Genomic DNA, 20409 nt, shown 5'->3' with positions numbered 1-20409 from the left:
AGGTAAAAAGAAAACTCTCTCTGCCCTTGAGGAGCTTCCATTCTACTGAAGCAAACAACATATACACATATAACTCAACATGAAAATATAAGCTATTATTTAAATGGGAAGAGAGAAGTACTGGTAACAAGAGTCAGGGAAGGCTTCATATAGAAGGTAGCACTTGAAATGATTTCTGATGGCAGATAGGGATTCTACGAGGTGGAGATGAGGAGGGATAGTTTTCTAGGTAGAGGGGATAGTGAAGAGAGTTTTATAAGAATAGTGGTCAAGAGTACTAAAGTCCAAAATGATCTGAGGCTGGTGACAAATGCTGAGGTCAATTAAAAATGTATTTTGAGATCTTATCTCAACATGCAGCAATGAATCCATTGATATGGGTATTCCCTCCTTGAGGTTAGCAAGGAAGAAGGGAATGCATTCTAGGAATATAGGGGCAGTGTGTTTGAAGGTAGAGAGTTGGGCAATGGAATGTAGGTTAGTTTGACTGGAATAGAAAATGTGTAAAGGAGAGCAATATGAAAAATGCTAGAAATATTGGAAATTCCAAAATTTAGGAGTGCTCAGTATGAGTCGTAATGGAAAGTTTTAAATGCCAGGTTGAAGATTTTTAAATTTTATCTTAGAGACAGTCATGAACCACTGAGGATTTCTAAGTAGCAGGGAAAAATGGACAGGTTATACTTTAGAAATTTCTATCTGGCAGCTGTATGGGAGCTGGAGTAATATAGAGAGCTAATTGAATCAAAGAGACCAATAAGAAAAATTGCCTAGGGTCACAAATTCATGTCTCCTATCTCCAATTCCTTAATTCTTTCCACTACTACATGCTGTCTCTATGGTCAAAGAAGTAAACTGTCTGGTTTTGTCTTAAAGAGATTTCTCTAGAGTCATTCTTAATCTAGTTAAATTTGGTATAAATTCTCACCTTAACATGTGACAATTTTAATTCTTTGTTTCCCAATCTGTAAATTTTTGCAAATAAAGAAAAGGTAAAGTGGCAAAACATAGGGACACTGATTCTGTAGGTGCCCGGTTCAAAGCACAGGTAATAAATCATGAATGTGACATCTAAGGCTGGTAGTTTCAATCCAGTTTGAGAAAGTGTTTTTTTTTAAACCCTCAGAGAATTTACTGAAGTTTTGATAATATCATTAGTATCATATTCAAGGATAATTAACTTGTTCCTGTATTAACTTGTTTTGGGAGAATGTGAGCCAATTGGTTGATGTTTTTGGTGTAATGCAGCAGATTAGGAAAAATATAGACTTCCTAGCCCAAGGCTGTTTGTAAATGGGTGATATGCTTATAAACAGTTCCAATGGAATTCTTGCAGCCACAATCAGAGAAGCTTCCCCAACTTACACATTTCCTCCCCCTCTTCCATTCTCCTAAACACTTAAATAAAAATTCCTATCAGTTTACCAGAGTGTAAACTACCCCAGAGTGTCCCATTAGTTTCCCCAAATAAAAGACAAAATGCCTAGGCTCTCAAATACCAAGCTTTCAAAAGTTTGAATTTTTTTCTTTTAAAAAATTGAGCTATGACTTAATATTACCATTTTCTGCTGGGTATCATATCCAGAGGACTGAACTCCAGAGGACCAGCTGCCCTGTTCTAAATGTTTGTGCTTCAGGCCCTTGTTTGGTTTTCAGCTCTCAGTATTAGGGTTGTCTCTTTGATTTGCCAATGCTTGGCCCTGGTGCAGTTTGTCTGCCTTCATGTGATATTAGCCAAGCAAATCTTTTACTCTTCAGAAGCAGGCCTTTATACCAAAAATCACATGACGCAAGCAATGTTTTGTCATTAGCTATTTTTTTTTTACAATTAACTGATAATTTTGTATTTAATACAATAGTATCACAGATTCATAGAGTTGTTATAGATGGAATGGCCATCTGATTCAATCCATATCTGTAACATATAGTTAAGTAAGTAAATTATTTAGTTCTACCTGAAGTAGTTGTCTATCTTTACTTAAAGACTTCCAAAGAAGGAGAACCTACTACCTCTTGAGGCAGCACATTCCCTTTTTGGACAGCTCTAATTATTAGGCATAGCTAGATAGAGCACTGTGCTCAAAATTAGAAAGACTCTTCTTCCTGAGTTCAAATCTGGCCTCAGACACTTACTTGCTGTGTGATTCTGGACACGTCGCTTAACCCTGTTTGCCTCAGAAGGAAATGTCAAATCACTCCAGTATCTTTGCCAAGAAAACCTCAAATTGAGCCACAAAGAGTCAGACACAACTGAAAAACAACTGAACAAAAATGAAAGAAGTAATTAGGAAATTCTTTCTGATCTCAAGCCTAAAGCTGCCTCTTTACCACTCCAGATCATTGCTGCTATTGTGACCTCTAGAGACTAAATCAGTCTAATTCCTCTTCCATGGAAGTACTTTAAGACATTTATCATGATATCTCCCAGTCCTGTCACCAAGTCTTTTCTTTTCTAGGCCTAACATACCCAGTGCCTTTATTTGATCTAATATGATATAGACTCAAGGCACTTCATCATCTTGGTTGAACTCTTTTGGGATCTCTCCACTTACAAATATGTTTTAAATTGAGATGCCCAACTAAACGCAGAAATTTATGCATGGTCTGACTAAAATAGGAATAGATAAATTAATCTTATCTGTGTGTATTGGGTAAGATAAAGAAGGGGTGGAGTGTAGTCAGAACAAAAGTAATATATTGTGAAAGAATTGAGGGTGGAGAGAATGGAGATCCCAATGTGGACAAGGCGTAAGGTAAGGGATCAGAAAATATAGGGTAAAATAAAGGAATTTCAGAACTTGTGAATATACAAGTGGATCACTTGTGAGTGATGGCAAGATGATGGCATAGGATAAGATAAAGGAATTTCAGAATTTATTGACATGGAAATAAAACCACTTGTGGGTGATGGCAAAGATGAAGGGTGTGACTATCTCTATGTGTATCTAAGGTATGATGAAGGAGCAGGTCATGAGAAATGAGTAGATGGAGGAACTAGGAAGTTAAGGTATCAGAGGAACATCAACATTTGTGTTCAAGCCAGTTAATATTAGGGAAGAAGTTGGGGTAGACAGACTCTGAGCCCGGGACTGAACTAACCAAGAAAGGAGGGAGAATGCCCTGGGAGTTTGAAAGATAATGGCCTCATTGTATACAGTACCAGCAATATTGTCACGATAATCAACTGTGAAAGACTTAGCTACTCTGATCAATGATCCAAGATAATTCCAAAGGACTCATGATGAAAAAAATGCTATCCACCTCCAGAGACAACTGATGAACTCTGACTGCAAAATTGAAATATGATTTTCTCACTTTATTTTCTTTCTTTTTTTGTAATATGACTGATACAGAAATGCTTTGCATGATTTCTCATGTATAATTGATATATTACTTGCCTTCTCAAAAGGTTGGTAGGAGGGAGATAATTTGGAACTCAAAATTTAAAAAAAGAATGTCTAAAATAAATTAATAATAAATATAAAAAAATAGAAAAAAGTAAATGTTTCTCTAAATTATAAAAAAAGAAAGATAATGGCCATCAGTATTTGGAATGGGTGATACATTTGGTAATGTGAACCTCAAAGGAGATGAGTGATGGTAGTAGAGGGAGAATCTGGAGGTGGCATTGGGGAAATGGGTTTGCACATTGCAAGTCAGAGGTTCAGAATCATTTAAATGGAGACAGGAGAAGAGTATAGAAATATGGTAACTATTAAAGAAATGAGTCCAAGCAGAATCAGTCATTGGAGAGAGGTCTATTGATGGTGACAAGGGGTTATACCATGCCAGGTTGTCCTTTTAGGTCCAACTTTATGGCATGTGGTGATGTGTCCTTTGAGGCTCCTGGAAGATCTCTTCACAGCATGGAGGAGCATGTGAAGATATGACCAGGAATTCAGTCAGAAAGTGTGAGGTGGCAGTGTGAGGTAAGGCCAATGCTTGAGAAGACCCAGAAGTTGGGAGGTAGGTGGTGGGGTCTTATCCCGGCTTTGGATGGACCTGTCCTAGAGAAGGCACTATTTCTCTTAAGGCATATTTAGATTACAGTCAGATCACACTATTTATCATTCCCTGATCTCACTCTGCCTTTGTCCATCTCTACTCTTTTGTTTGTAACACTCCTATTTCTAGTCTTTGCCAGTTGAAATCTTTCTTTTGTTCCAGGGCCCAGCTCAGGGGTTACCTTCTCAGGTAGTTCAGTAATTCAATTCTCCACTTAGCTGAAAGTGGTCCTTTCCTGTTTAATTTTCATATAGTACCTCTCCTTTGAATTTACCAGGGCATCAGCTGGTAGTTTAATGGATAACACATGTGATTATAGATCATAAAATCCTGGGTTCCACTACTGGTTTTCTTTGTAAGCTACTCAAGGCCAAGAACTATTTTTTTTTTGTCTTTGTGTTCCCAGTAGCTAGCACAGTGAAGGTGCTTAACAAATACTTGTTAGATTGAATTGGATGATCCCATTTAAATTCATATTATAATTATTTACTTCCGTGTCTTATATTTCTTCATAAACTTCTTGATGGCAGAAACTGTTATTTTATCTTTATATTCTTAACACCTAGAACAGTCTAGCAAACATTAATATATTTAGGGTTCTTATTTAATTAAGATAGCTTATACCTCAAACAGCAGCCCTACAATAACCATTACATGTCATATCATCTCCTAACCTGTCTTGTGGCAATTCTATGAGATTGGCTGAACAAACTGTCCCATTTTAAAGGGGAAGAAACTTAGTCTCTGAGATGATAAGTGATTTGACCAGTCATACAGTTAGTGAGAGATGGAACTGAGACTTGAACCCAGGTATTTTAAGTCCAGTTTTTTCTATTAGGTCATGCTATATCTCCATTTTATATTCTAATCAAACTCTTTAGTGACTCTGAAAGAGACAGAAGTGTGCCTGGGTGATTTATGTGCAGGAAGACGTTATAAAAGAGTATATGCTACAGGTGGACCATCAATCACCCATCCTGGGCTCTGTTTAGGTTTACCTGTTAATCAATGGCTCTGCTCCCATATCATTGGGAGCTCCTCCTGTTTTATCCAACTACTATTTTAATACTTAAACCTCACTGATATAGTCAAGCAAGATGGTTTAACTAGAAAAAGGAAAATGTATAGGAATTTTTTTAAAAAATGAGAAGTCACAAGTTCTCTAAGCATACTTCTATATCAACTATAAGCTTCAACCTTCTAACCAAAACTTTCTCCTCAAATGGAGTTCTCTTAGATTCTCTCAAGTCCTTCCTTATTGTGGCCTTACCATCCAGTGTGACAAGCTTGGGAAACGCAGGGCTTAAGGGTTGCCACTCCTAAAATCCTTGGGATATTCATCCTAAAGCTGAGTATTTGAAGCTGCTCCCCTTGAAGATAGCAGAAATCAATATCAGGAACCTTAGCTACTGCTGCAGCCTCCAAAGACACTGAAAATTCATGGATCAATTACTACAGCTACAGATGGACACCTCTCTCCTGAGAATGAGAGGACTCATAGAATCGAGATAGAATCAAGTCCCTCCCTAGGCCCAAATAATTCCTATGGAGATGAGGGATCATGAAAATCATCTTAATTCTATCTCCCTAATGGACTGGTTAACATTCTTCCTCTTTTTAGTTTCACACCTGAGTGCCATGCCCTTTATTCTTTAGTATGACCACTCCTCAATGTAACCTGAGTCCTCAGAGAGTCAGGTCATCAATTGTATTGCCTTGCCAGTGCCTTACTCCAGTTGGGGAGTGCCCCTGCTTTGGGTGTGATTGTAGAAATAGCCTCTCAAAGCAAGCAGTTAGAACATTAGTTTCTGCAAAGTGTACTTACAATTAGTCCCTCTAGTTGGCTATCTACTCTTTATGACTTACAGCTATCTCACTTCTTGGCCTTCCTTTGGAGATAACTTTGCCACGGCACTGAGCTGCTGCTGTTTTTTAGGTGTTTCGTATCAGTTCATTTTGTTGGACGATTCTCCTAACTGAGGGGTGGGGAAACTGTGGCCTTCTAGGTCCTTGGGTGTGGCCTTTTGAGTGAGTCCAAGTTTTACAGAACAAATCCTTTTATTAAGGAGATTTGTTCTGGGACCTTGCAGCCCCAGGTTCCCCACCCTTGCCCTTACCTATGAAATGAGAAGCAATTTCCCTCACTCTTAGGTTTCTTAGATAAAAAGTGAATTTTAGGACTTGGCTCACCTGTAACTTCCTCTTCTCTTACTTGTCTAATTCAACCAGGAAACTTTTGTGACAAGTATAGAATACCTGTAACTCAGACAGGTTTGGGCAGATTTTGAGTGAGTTTTTGGCATTCTGAAGAACTGTTTGATCATTGTAGACTGAGTAACTAACAAACCTCAGCCATCCTGGAAGCTAGCTGGTGGGCAAATAGGCTGAGTGTTTTCTTAGGATTACACATATGTGGCCAAAACTATCACATTAAAAAATGGAAACTAAAAGAACAGATAGTGCTATTAAGCATTGTCTAGAAGAACAAACAATTTAAAGGGACACTTTAAACTGTTGACAGAAAGATAACAGGAACTTGTTTAAGCCTGGGCAAATGTCTTATTCCTATTTTTGCGTAGGCAAGCTCTAAGTAACAATAGATTCACATTTTTTTAAAAGCACTCCAATATTTACAAAGTACTTTCCTCACAATCTTGTGAGTAGGTAGTATAAATATAATTATACCCACACACATATAATTATGTTTTACAGATCAGGAAGCTTAAGTGAAATGAAAACTAAGGTCACAAAACCAGGAACTATAAGATCTAGAGCTTGAATCCAGACCTCTTAAGTCCCATATTTAACACATTATTTAGCACATTATTATTCTGAGAGGTGACATGTCCATTTTCAAAATGAGCACTTGGTAAACAGAAAGACATATTTATAGATTTAATTTCCATCTACTTCTTAAGGACCCTATGAGATCAACTTTTGATAGCTATGACCTACTTCTCATTGATATAGCCAGGGAATTAGTAGAAGAATAAATACTAGATTGTAATGTAGGCATTTTAAATCTGGATTCTATGAACTTAAAAACTTTTTTAAAAAATTGATTTTTCCCCAATTGACTGTAAAAACAATTTTTATCATTCTTTTAAAAAATTTTTTGAGTTCTAAATTCTCACTCTTCCACTCCCCCAATCAAGAAAGTAACTAATTTGTTATAGCTTATACATGTGCAGTTAAGCAATACATATTTCTATATTAGACATATTGTGAAAGAAAACACAGACCAAAAAAACCCCCCAAAAAACCCAAACCAAAAAATAAAGTGAAAAGTAGTATGCTTTGGTCTGCATTCAGACTCTATTAGTTCTTTCTCTTTTTTTTAAATTGTGAGTCCTTTGGAATTATCTTGGATCACTGTATTGCTGAGAATAGCTAAGTCATTCATAATTGATCATTGTACAATGTTTCTGTCCTGTGTAAAATAGTCTCCTTATTCTGCATCAGTGCATGTAAATCTTTCTAAGTTTTCTGAAATCATCCTGCTTGTCATTTCTTATAGCACAATAGTATTACAGCACAATTGTATAGAACATTGGCAAGCACAATCCTACACTACAACTTGTTCAGCCATTCCCCAATTGATGGGTATCTCCTCAATGTACAATTCTTTGCCAACACTAAAAGAGGGGCTATAAATATTTTTGTACAAATAAGTTCTTTCCCCTGCCCTCCACCTTTCTTATCTCTTTGGGATGCAGACCTAGTAGTGGTATTACTGGGTCAAAGGGTATGCACAGTTTTATAGCCCTTTGGGTATAGATCAGAATTACCTTCCAGAATGGTTGGATCAGTTCACAACTCCACCAACAGTGCATTAGTGTCCCAATTTTCCCACATCCCTCCAACATTTATAATTTCCTTTTCTGTCATATTAGCTAATATGATACATGTAAGGTGGTACTAAGAGTTGTTTTAATTTGCATTTCCCTAATCAATAGTGATTTAGAGCATTTTTCATATAACTATAGATAGCTTTGATTTCTTCATCTGAAATATGCCTGCTCATGTCTCTTGACCGTTTATCAATTGGAGAATGATTTGTATTCTTATAAATTTGGCTCAGTTTTCTATATATTTGAGAAATGAGGCCTTTATCAGAGACACTTGCTGCAAAAATTTGCCCCCACCTTTCTGCTTTCCTTCTAATCTAGGCTACATTGGTTTTGTTTATGCAAAAACTTTAAAATTTAATGTTATCAAAATTATCATTTTATGTTTTGTAATGCTCCCTATCTCTTGTTTGGTCATAAATTCTTCCATTATGCATAGATTTGACAGGTAAACTATTCCATGTGCCCGTAATTTGCCCATGACATCACCCTTTATGTCTAAATCATATACCTATTTTGACCTTATTTTGGGATACAGTGTGAGATATTGGTCTATACCTAGTTTCTGCCAAACCTTTTCAGTTTTCCCAGAGGTTTCTGTCAAATAATAAGTTCTTGTCCCCAAAACTGGGAACTTTACAGTTATCAAACACAAGATTACTATGGTCATTTACTAATGCATATTGCATACCTAATTTATTCCACTGATCCACCACTCTATTTCTTAGCCAGTGTCAGATTGTTTTGATGATTAATGCTTTGTAATGCTGTTTGAGATCTGATATGGCTAGGCTACCTTTCTTCATGTTTTTAAAAATTAATTCCCTTGATATTCTTGATCTTTTTGTCTTCCAGATGAAGTTTGTTGTTGTTTTTTCTAGTTTTACAAAATAATTTTTTTTGGTATTTTGATTGGTATGACACTGAAGAAGTAAATTAAGCTAGGTAGAATTGTCATTTTTTTATTATATTGGCTTGGACTACCCATGAGCAATTAATATTTTTACAGTTGTTTAGATCTAACTTTATTTGTAATTGTATCCCTATAGTTCCTGGGTTTGTCTTGGCAGGTAGACCCCCAAATATTTTATATTGTCTACAATTACTTAAATGGAATTTCTCCTTTTGTCTAGGTAATACATAGAAATGTGATGATTTATGTGAGTTTATTTTATATCCTGCAACTTTGCTAAAGTTGTCAATTATTTCAACTAGCTTTTTAGTTGATTCTCTAGTATTTATGTATGCCACCATTTCATTTGCAAAGAGTGGTGGTTTTGTTTCCTCATTGACTTTCTAATTCTTTCAATTATTTTTCTTTTCATATTGCTATAGCTAATATTTCTAGCACACTGTTGAATAATAGTAGTGATAATGGACATCCTTGCTTTACCTGATCTTATTGTGAAGGCATTGAGCCTATCCTCATTACAGATAATGCTTGCTGATGGCTTTAGATAGATACTATATATTTTTAATAATTATATTTCAATATAATTTGTTTCTTTTGTACATGTATCCATACGTTTTTTTAGGCTTTAAAAGCAAAATTCTGAGAAGGTATCCATAAACTTCACCAGATTGCCAAGGGATCTGAGCTAAAGGCTAAGACCTCTTGTTCTAGTGGAAAAGAAATTAGAATTGGAGACATTAAAATCTAGCCATTAGCTGTGGGATGTTAGGCAAGTCACAACTTCTTCAGATCTCACTTTCTTCACCTATAAAATAGAGTAGATGGAGTAATTGTTCTTTAAGGTCCCTTCTACCTCTAACATTCTGTGATTCTGGCAATAGAGTAGTGAAATGAAGATTATGCTGGTCTAGCGAGAAAAGTACTGAATTTGTAGTGAGAAGACCCTCTGCTCTGTCACTTATTACCTATGTGACCACTTTATCTCTCTGGGTCTCTCATCTGTAAAAAGTAAGGGAGTTGGGTGAAATAATCTCCAAGGTCCTTTCTAGCTCCAAATCCTATGATCAGTCATGGATTTCCTTCTGCACTTTGGTGGCTACCACCCCCAACTCAACTCTATACCCTTCCCCATCCCATGACTACACCAGTGATTCTCCTTTATGCATTCCTCAATACTCACTGGCTTTCCCTATGACCCCAAGTCCTCATGGGAAAGTGAACAAAGGAGGAAGGCCTATTAATTTAAAGTTACATAAAATGCTAATTTAATCCTAAAAATCAATAAAAAAGAACTTTTTATAGCAATAAAGTGAAATATCTCTTATCTCATATAGAGGTAGTACCTGCTGTCTGGGGTCTAGCCATATGGGGTCACATTAATTTGAGTCCAAGAAAATGAATATGGCTATTCATGAAATACAGTTCTACAGAGCACAGGATAATCTTACTTTTGAAAATACCCAAGACAGAAATAACAGAAGTCTATTGAAATCATCTCCTGCTACTAAACCTGTAAAACTTAATTGACTTTTATGTGTTATTATCTTGGGACTTGCAAAATGAATAATTCTAAGTGATTTTAACTCCATAAGGAGAAAACTGTGATTTAAAAACACTTCTTAGTGTTTATTAGATTTTTTTTTTCCAAACTCTGTTCTCTGAGATATAAAGTGAGATATTTTATGATCCATCTGTTCCACCTGACCTATAGTTACTTACAGGAAACCATCTCTTGTTACACAAACAGGTCTATTCTTTTGTATTATGCTATAATTAATGAAGCATGCAAAACCTCTCAATTACAGTGTGCTGATAAGAGTAACAACCTTTCCCCTTCCTGCCAGGTAGACATATAATCATTGCAGACCACAAGACCTGCAGTGGTAACCACAATATTTCTAATAGCAACTATAACTTTATGTACTTGAGAGATTACTGTTAGGCCTGGGAACTCAATTAACATGTCTTCCTGCAGAGTGCACATCCTTGTTGCCTCTCTGTCATCCTCATTCTTTCACTTATTTTCCATCTTTCCCTCTCTACTGGCTCATTTCCTACTCCCTACAAATATCCCTATATTTCCTCCGTCTTGAAAAAACCTCAATTTGACCCTTCAATTCCCACTAACTATTGTCTTATATCTCTTCTGCTTTTTTTAGCTTCTATATCTCTTCTTTTTTTTTTGTTTAGCTAAACTTTGTAGCTAAAAGATGGTCTACAATAGGTGCCTCTGCTTTCCTCTCACTCTCTACTTAACCCCTTAAAATTTGACTTCCAATCTTATCATTCCACTGAAACTGCTCTCTCTTCAAATTTACAAATGATCTCTAAATTGTTAAATCCAGTGGTCTTTTCCCAATCCTCATTTACTTTGCTTTCTCTGGAACCTTTGACACTGTTGATTACTTTTTCCTCTCGGATACTATCTTTTTTCTAGGTTTTCAGGACATCACTCTCTCCTGGTTTTCCTCTTACTTATCTGACCTCTTTCCCTTTTGCTGGATCTTCCTCCAGATCATGGCCTCTAACTGTAGGTGTCTCTCAGGATTCTGTTCTGAGTCCTCTTTTCTTCCACTTGGTGATTTCATCATCTCCCACGCATTTAATTACCATCTCTAAGCTAACGATTCTCAAACTGACTTTTCCTGCCCCAATCTCTCTGTTGAATTCTAATCTAGACTCTCCAACTGCCTTTCAGACATCTTAAGCTGAATATGCAGTAGACATCTTAAATTCAATTTATCCAAAAGAGAACTGATTATCTTTACCCCTAAACCCTCCTTGCTTCCTATTTTCCTTATTACTATAGAGGACAACACCATCCTCCCAGTCATTTAGGCTCACAATTTAGGAGTCATCCTAGATCCCTACTATCCAAGCTATTGCTAAAGCCTGAAGATTTTACTTTGTCTTGAACACCACCCCCTTCTCTTGTCTGATACTGCCACCACTCTAGTACAGGCCCTCATCACCTCATGCCTTAATTTTTGCAATAGCCTGTTCATGTGTCTGTCTGCCTCAAGTCTGCCCCAATGCAATCCATCCTCCTTTCAGCTACTAAAGCGATTTTCCTAAAATGTAGGTTTGATCATGTCACACCCTCCACCTCCTCCTTCTCCCTTTGCTCCTCAGTAAACTCCAGTGTCTTCTAGGAGCAAATTCAAATACTCTGTATGCCACTCAAAGCTCTTCACAACCTAGCCCCTTCCTACTTTTCTGGTCTTCTTAAACCTTATTCCTTGGCACATACTTTTTGATCCAGTGATATTGGTCTCCTGACTGTTCCATGAACAAGACAGTCCATTTATTGTCTGTCCCACATGCCTGGAATGCTTTCCATCCCCTACTCTACCTACTGACATCACTAGCTTCCTTAAGTCCCTACTAACAATCCTATAAATCCTATAGGAAGCCTTCCCTAATCTTTTTAATTCCAGTGTCTTCTCTCTATTAAATATTTCATATTTATCTTTGCTTTGAATATATTTGTTTGTATGTTGTCTCCCCTAATAGATTATAAGTTCCTTGAAGGACTGTCTTTTGCTTCTTTTTATATCTCTGGTGCTTAGCATAGTGCCTGGCACATACTAGAAACTTAATAAATGTGTATTGATTGATCAATCATATGCTTATAAAATCTGAGTCTATAAATAAAAATGATACAATTGTCATCATCATTATAACAGATCTTCTATAGTGCTTTAAGGTTTATGAACACTTTACATAGATTATTTTCTTTGATTTTTACAACAACCCTGTGAGGTAGGTTCTACTATTATTCCCATTTTACAGAAGAAATAACTGAGACTCAAGGAGATCATGTGACTTGCCCAAGGTCATATAAATAGTAAATGTCAGGGACAGGATTTGAACTTATGTCCTCTAATTACAGAGACAATGACAATTATATCTTACTGCCTTCTGTCTTAAGTGACTAGCCCAGGATCACACAGCTAGTAAATATTTGAGGTGGAAGGAAAGAAAAAAGCAAATAGGTATTTACTATGTGCCAAGTACTGTGCTAAATACTTTACAATCCCCATAACAACCCTGTGAGATAGATGTTATTATTATCCCCATTTTACAGTTGAGGAAAGTAAGACAGACAGAGATTAAGTCCAACAGTTAGTAAGTATCTGAGGCTGGATTTGAACTTCCTGATTCTAGCTCTATCCATTGTACCACATAGTTACATAGGTGGGATTCAAACTCATATTTTCCTGACTTCAAGTCAAATGTCCTATCCACTGCCCTACACTGATTCAAACAGATTCACGTCAGCATTAGGTGGTAGATTCCACCAAAGGTTTTCATAGAAAGGAAAAAGGAAGCTTACGTGTACTGGATGTTGGCTTGCTGTAAGAAGGCTAACAGGATTTGAGAGCCATTTTGGGGAATATGGACATCTGTAACAGTTCCTTCCGAGACATAGGAGATGCTGCTGGGCTGCCATAGGTCCACCTGTAGTGCAGGAACTAACCTGTAATTCATATTCAATGTAGGTGGGGAAAAATCCATGTCATAATGTCAAACATGTATCTTGTTTATATATCATAATAAAGAAAACATTGAATTTAGACATTGTCCTTGGATTATAGGCTAAAGCCCGTTTTTTTTTAATCTTAAGAAATTTCAACTTACTAGCTGTGTGACTCTGGGTAAGTCACTTAATCCCAGTTGCCGAAAAAAAAAATTTCAGCCAGTGAGATATTTCAACCGCTGAGTCTTTCTCTAATTGTTTAAGAGGCTCCAAATTATGTCACGTTATATTACGGCAGGTAGGTGGCACAGCGGATAGGGCGCTGGCCTGCAGTCAGGAAAGACTCATCCTAATGAGTTCAAATCTGGCCTCAGATAGTTGTGTGACCCAGGGAAATCACTTAACCTAGTTTGCCTCAGTTTCCTCATCCATCAAATGAGTTGGAAAAGGAAATGGCAAACCACTTCAGTATCTTTGCCAAGGAAACCCCAAATGGGGTCATGGAGAGTTGGATGTGACTGAACAACAACAAGAAACTATGTTATCTCCATAAAATATTTAATCATAGCATGATAATGTCTTTAAGACTGGGATTCTGAGGCCACATGATAAATATTAAAGAAAAATAGTTTTTTTTTTTTTGTAAAACCAGGAGACCTGAAAATGTTTCTTTAACTTAAAATGATGGGAAATAATAACTCTTTATTTTGCAAAGAGTTCATATTCCTTAGGTCATGTTCAGTGTAAGTAAAACTGTGAAGCAGACAAATCTTTCTTTCCTTTTTTCCTCTCTAGCTGCCTGGCCAGATTCCCAAGATGGATCTTGATCTCTGCTAAAATATAAGTTGATAGGACTTTAGTTGTTACACCTCTCCTAGGGATATTTCTATTTTGAGGATACTTTTGAAGACTGAAAACCCTTTTAGATCCAAGGAAATTAATCTTTACTAATGACATTTCAGTTTGATGAGGGAAATATGGATAGAAATATCCCATCTCTAACCCAAGTTGCAGAATATTTAACTCCCTATGTGAAGTCAATTAATTGATCTATTCACATTGTTAATCTAACCATCACAGAAAATTATAGAATTGTAGGCCTGTAAGGAATTTTTGTAAAGTTTATTTGGTCCATCTAATAGTTTTGGACAGAAATGCGTCTAAGATTGAGTCTTAGTCTATTATAGCTATAGTGATTATAGTTATTGTTTTTTATTATTATCTCATTTTTGAACATTCCTAAAGGAGGAAATCTCATAATAACCCTATGTGGTTTATCTTTATACATAAAAATTTTCCAAAAAATTTTCCAAACATATATAATATTTCAAATCTTTTATGAACGTATCATGATTCCATGGTTTTTCTTTTTTGTTTCATCACTGGAAAAAAATCAATTTCTGGCATACGATAATTGAATGCTAATATTAAATTCTACCTCAGTTTTTTTTTTAATCTCTGAGTGAAGTAATCTCAATCTATTTCATCTTTCCTTTCATATCCATTTCTCTAGTCCTTTAATTATCTTAGTGATTCTTCTCTAAATTTATTTCAATGATTTTTCCCCCTTATAAATACATGGATCATTTTCAATAATGGGCAATGGGTTCTAAGAAGTAGTAGTTATGATCATACCTAAATTCTTATGGAAAGAAGAAAGATGGTGCTATAGTTGGTGAAAAGCTCTTAGTCCTCAAAGTAAGATGAACCTATGAATAGAAAACCGAGTCTGTTGATTCACTTGATAAACATTTATTAAGAACTTGAAACATGCATGACTAGAACCAAGGGAGATATGAAACTAAGTGAGACCCCATTCCTAACTCAAGAAATTTAGGATCTGGTATATCATCAAGTTCTTTCTAATCCCTATGATAGAAGCTTATTAAACACATAAAACATGTGTGGTATGACCCTGGAGAAGGTTGCCTGCTGGTTGGGCTAAGGCAGGGGTGGGGAACCTTCAGCCTGGAGACCACAAGTAGCCTTCTAGGTCCTTGGGTGTGGCCTTTTCACTGAGTCCAAGTTTTACAGAACAAATCCTTTTATTAAGAGGATTTGTTTAGTGAAGTTTGGATTCAGTCAAAGGGCCACTCTTGAGGGCCTACATAGCCACATGTGGCCTCGAGGTCACCTCTGGGCTAAAGGCTTCCTGTGTTTCCCTCCAGTAATTACCCTAAAGAGATCTTTGGCCTGGCCTTAAGACACCAGGGCCTAATTCTGAATGACAAGATAACTCCTTCCAGGTTAAAGGACAATGGGAAAGAATAAAGGAGAAGTCACTTGAGCTAGAGAAGGGATGTCAGCATAAAGCTGGAGACAAGAGCCTTCAAGAGCCAGAGAGATGGGAAATGGCAGAGAATGATGTCTGCCATTAGAAGGGGGCATTGTGATTTAGGACTGAGGCATGTCGGATAGATCTTTTGCTGCCGAACATTCCATTTGGTCTTCAGATAAAGTTTGGAAATTCCCCCCACCTCCTTTTCCTGCCAACTTTTCCTTTGTTTACTGAGTTCATGCCTCTTTGAGTCTAATGCCTCTCCTTCTACCCCACTTTCTGTTAAAAGTATACTCTGTCTCTTAAGCTGGCAATAGAGTAATTAACCATTTGTATTGCTAAACTATGTGCATATTTTGAGAATGCGAGGCAGAAATTTAGAGGTGCTTCCCTGGGAAAACGACAGAGACTGAAAACTACAGTATTTTGCCAGAACTTGATCTTCAGTTGGGGGCTCAGGGCTATAGAAGAGAGTTGTTGATTTTTGTTTTTTACAACTTTCCCAGGCAGAAAAAAAAAATATACTGGGCAGCCCTAGGCAATGAGTACCGGTGACTGTGACTAGCTGGGCTGCTAATGTGGTGGGGTCACTGAAGTATTCTTTTGCATTTTTCCCCCTGAAGTCCATTTTTAAAGGAAATCTATTCCTACAGAAGGGGAGGAGCTCAGAAAGTAGCTGGAGGTGGGTGGAAGAGGGAAGTCATGTCTCAACCCATAAAATAGAGGAGATGAATTAAGGGTGACTAACAGCCTTAACTGACTGCTTTTCATTTACAGGAAAATAGCCCAGAAAAAAAATCATCCTAAAATATAATTTGGAAATGGCTTACTAGTGAGATCTTGGCACCTTTCTAATAAAATTTTAGATGGTACATTCTCAGGAAGAAGCCATTCTACAATGGAATCAATGAAAAAATAACCTCAAGAATTATAACATGTTTTGTGAAAGCATGCTGAAATGTAGAGAGAAGATGAATGATAAGTATAAGAGAAAGGGTGGCAGTTTTTAGGCAACATAAGTAAAAGAGGGTTGGTGCATAAACATTCGTCAGTGTTTTTCCAACACTATTTTGAAGAGATTGTGTGTGTTCTGACAGAGAGACATGAGTATTCTGGTCTGTTGGGCAGATAGATGCAGATATGTACACATCGGGAGAAAGGTAACTTACTAGGCTATCACAGGCTGATGAAAATGTCTTTTGAGGATACATAACTCCTCTCTTTTTTCCCTCTAAAATCTCATGCTTACTGAGCAGCATTCTGGTTACTGATTAGACTTGGCAGGTGCTTTGATAAGGGATATCCTGTTCAGCGATCAAGAGTATCTATTCTGGGCTTTTGTAGCAGATAGTTTTCAGAGTAAATTAATTAATGTACTGACAGAATTACAGGATCTCAGAGTTGGAAATCACTCAGTTTAACAATTCAGTCTTTGCTTGAGACCCTGCAACAGGAAAACCACTGCCTCTGAAGATAGCCCTTCACATTTTGGGATAGCCGTAAGTTATTTGCATCAAGTCTAAAACTGCCTCATTCAACTTTCACCCATTGTTCTTGATTCTATCTCATGGGGCCAAATGGAACAAGTATAACTCCTCATCTACATACAGTCCTTCTAACACTTGCACATAAATGTCAGGTTTCCCTTGAGTCGTTTCAGAATACATACCCATAATTCCTTCCATTGAGCCTCATACAGCAAGGTTCCTACTCCTTTCAACATCCCAGTTGCCTTCTACTGGATATGTTCAACTTCATCAAAGTTCTCTTTAAAATGGAGTGTTTAGAACTGACCAAAATGGACATGGTCTGACCAAGGTAGCATAGAACAGAACCAATTACATCCTTCATTCTTGACCCTCCCTCTCTCTCTCTCTCTCTCTCTCTCTCTCTCTCTCTCTCTCTCTCTCACTCTCTCTTTCTTTTTGCTGAGCAATAGGAGTTAAGTGATTTGCCTAGGGTCATACAGGTAGTAAGTATTGTATGTTGTGTGTTGTGTGTCTGAGATCAGATTTAAACTCAGGTCCTCCTGACTCCAAGGCCAGAGCTCTATCCGCTGAGCCACCTAGCTGCCCACACTGTGTCTGTCTTGATGCCATGTATGTTTGTAGTAGCTTTTTGGGGGGCTATCCTATTACATTGTTGATTTGATGTGACATTTCTCAGCATAAATTAATAAAATTTGTTTTATAAATCAATCTCTTGAGAATTTGGTTAGAATAAGTCAATTGTCCAGGACTGGATCACCTTGGGGTGAACTGACAAAATTGAATTTCTGAACCCACATATGCCATTACCGTATGAGCATCTGCCTAAAACAGCTTGCTGGCTACATATGCATCTAATAATATTCCATTGGAAAAAACTCTCCTTTCAAAGCATTGGAGGTTTGTTCTTAATCTTCAGTGATTGTTTTAACATCCTGTTTCCCCAATATAATCATCATGTACTTATATTCAAATATGTTTTTCAGTAGGGAAATAAAGGATAAGAAAAAATAAAAAATAAGAGTTCTGATTCTATTTTTTTTCCCGGCTTGATGAAGAGAATACTTAAATTGCTTCATTATATTGTGAGATTAAGATAGAATAAATTGGATTTAGGGAAATACTCCCATAAGACTATGGGCAATAAATATTTTTAAATGAATAAGGAGACAGGAATGAATTGGTACAGAAGCCAGATTCCTTGTTTACAACTAGATTGATAATCATTTCTTAGAAATAAGTGAAAATTTCTCCTTACAATTCATTTAGACTTGAGTTTCTGGGTATCTGTACTTCTCTACAGTGTATACACTTTTGTCTGATGTCTTATGTGCACTCAGAACTACTTTTATTAAGCAGAGGAATAATAGTACTTCTGATGCAGATGTCACAGGAGGGGTATAATAAATAAAATAGAGCAACTGTCATGGAGGGCCTATGTTTTAGATGTGGTAGGGAACTTTGGGGACTCATACAGTTTGGTAACAGATGGTCTACCTTTCAGCTGCTTCTGACATCACAGAAATCTTGACTACAATTATCCTGTTTTCTATTTATTTTTATGTTAACTTGTGAAAACTGTTCTTAGATAGGCCACTAAGGTGCAGTGGATAAGGGGATTCCTTTCTTCTAGATCCTTTTCTAATCCTACCTTCCCACAGATGTATAAATATAAAATGTACAGACATCAAAATGTGCCCTGCCTAATCAGTCTCTAAAATTAGGTTTTTGGTCTGCTCTCACCCTATCTCAGTGGGCCCACTTCCTAGATTTCATGGCTGCAGATTTGACTTTCTGGTTTCTCCAGCTTATTCTTATTCAGGCAGAGTATTTCAAAGTGGCATTTCAAATATTCTCATATCCAGGGTCCCTGGGTGTGTGAATGTACCCAAAAGAACAGGTGAGGGTTCAAATTTTGATCTTGATTGACCTCTGGGGACCACTAACTTGGGAGTGGTGATCTTGAGTCAACTTTCTTATTTCATTATCTCAGCAGGCAGCTTGAAATCTGAAGCTTCATATACATGGTTGTTTATTTTATTGCCTCAAGAATGGCAGCATGTCATTAATTTTCACACTTCACTGAAATAAGAACTCTGTACTGTTAACCAGATGCCGTGATCTCATCAAAGATTTAGGCAAGGAAGCTGAAAGGCCTCTTGTTACTTTACAAAAGACACAAAAATGCATTGACTAGCGAGCAACAGGGGGGTAAATTAATCATTAATATTAGCATAAGTCCAAAGATGAAATAATACTAAGTCAGTCCAAAAGAAAAATTCCCTGGTAATATAAGTTTCAATAAAATGGAATTATTATCCTTAGCAATGGTTTTATCCTGTTGTAGACTACTTATTCTCACTGCCAGAAATATCTCATCACTAGGATGTTGAGTAAGCATGGGAGGATCTGATAAATTTTGTTTGTTTATTCGACAAGAATTAATTAAATACCTACCATATATGAAACACTCTATTAGGTTTTGAGGATAGAAAGAAAAAAGCACAATAATTCTTACCCTCAAGAAATTTATTATCTCCTGTGGGGAAATAATATTAAACCCTTCAGGCTTTAGTTTACTGTCTATAAAATGATGGTGTTGAAATGGATGACCTCTGAGGTTCCTTCTAGTTCTGAATTCATTATTTCTGAGCACTTAGCCCAGGAGTCAACAGCTCTTCTTATGTGGCTACCAATTTTATACTTATTCTTTCCTTGGGAATGATGGGTGGAGAGGCAACAGGTACTCTTGTGGGGAAAATGGTGGTGTTTGAATGCCAAAGACAGCTGGCTACTTCACAGTTTTGCTTGGGGCTATCTCTGGCCCCCTCCAATGTGTGCCTTTCTCCCCAACTCCAGCCTCTATGACACTGATTATCATCTCGAGTGCCACCATGTATGGCATAGATTGCCAACTCTTGGGCTATAATGCTATTCACCACAATATGGTGGCACTTTTGCTTGTGAATTTTCACTACTAAATCCATAGAGCTAAAAAGTAGAGGAAATGTCAATTTTTTTTAAATAAACATGATCTATTTGAAAAAACAGGGTTTATTATTAAGTATGGCAAGCAGGCATATGTACACACTGTGTTTCCTTGTCCTGTGTACATAGAAAAGTAAGCATGAAATATATATGAAATACATACAGTGTACTTTTGTGGGGTACGTAGCACTAAAACATGGAAAGATCAAGAAAGGCCTGAAGTAGATGACACTTGGACGGAGATCCTTGAATGGATCTTGGGATTCTAAAAGCTGAAGATGCAGAGGGAGTGAATCACAGGCATGGGGTCCAGCCTGTACAAAGACATGGAGGTGGGAGATGCGATATCTGACATGGAGGAACAGGAAGCAGGATAGTTTGACTAGAACATAGAGTACACAAAGAGGAGT

At 37.0% G+C, this 20409-nt stretch overlaps 1 protein-coding gene across 1 annotated transcript in view; it reads right to left on the bottom strand.

Moving 5' to 3' along the window:
* CPA6 (carboxypeptidase A6) overlaps positions 1–13284 on the bottom strand; it is a 109141-nt gene extending 95857 nt beyond the window's left edge. Inside the window, exon 1 of the mRNA XM_021002092.2 lies at positions 13103–13284. Coding sequence (XP_020857751.2) covers positions 13103–13284 — 182 coding nt within the window. The remainder of the gene's footprint in view (positions 1–13102) is intronic.
* Positions 13285–20409: the final 7125 nt, after the last annotated feature.

Source organism: Phascolarctos cinereus, unplaced genomic scaffold (assembly GCF_003287225.1).
Source record: "Phascolarctos cinereus isolate Bilbo 61053 unplaced genomic scaffold, phaCin_HiC Scaffold_4;HRSCAF=312, whole genome shotgun sequence".
In the NCBI taxonomy this organism is placed as follows: domain Eukaryota; kingdom Metazoa; phylum Chordata; class Mammalia; order Diprotodontia; family Phascolarctidae; genus Phascolarctos; species Phascolarctos cinereus.
Note: the sequence above shows the minus strand (reverse complement) of the source record. Positions and strands in the feature narration are given on the sequence as shown.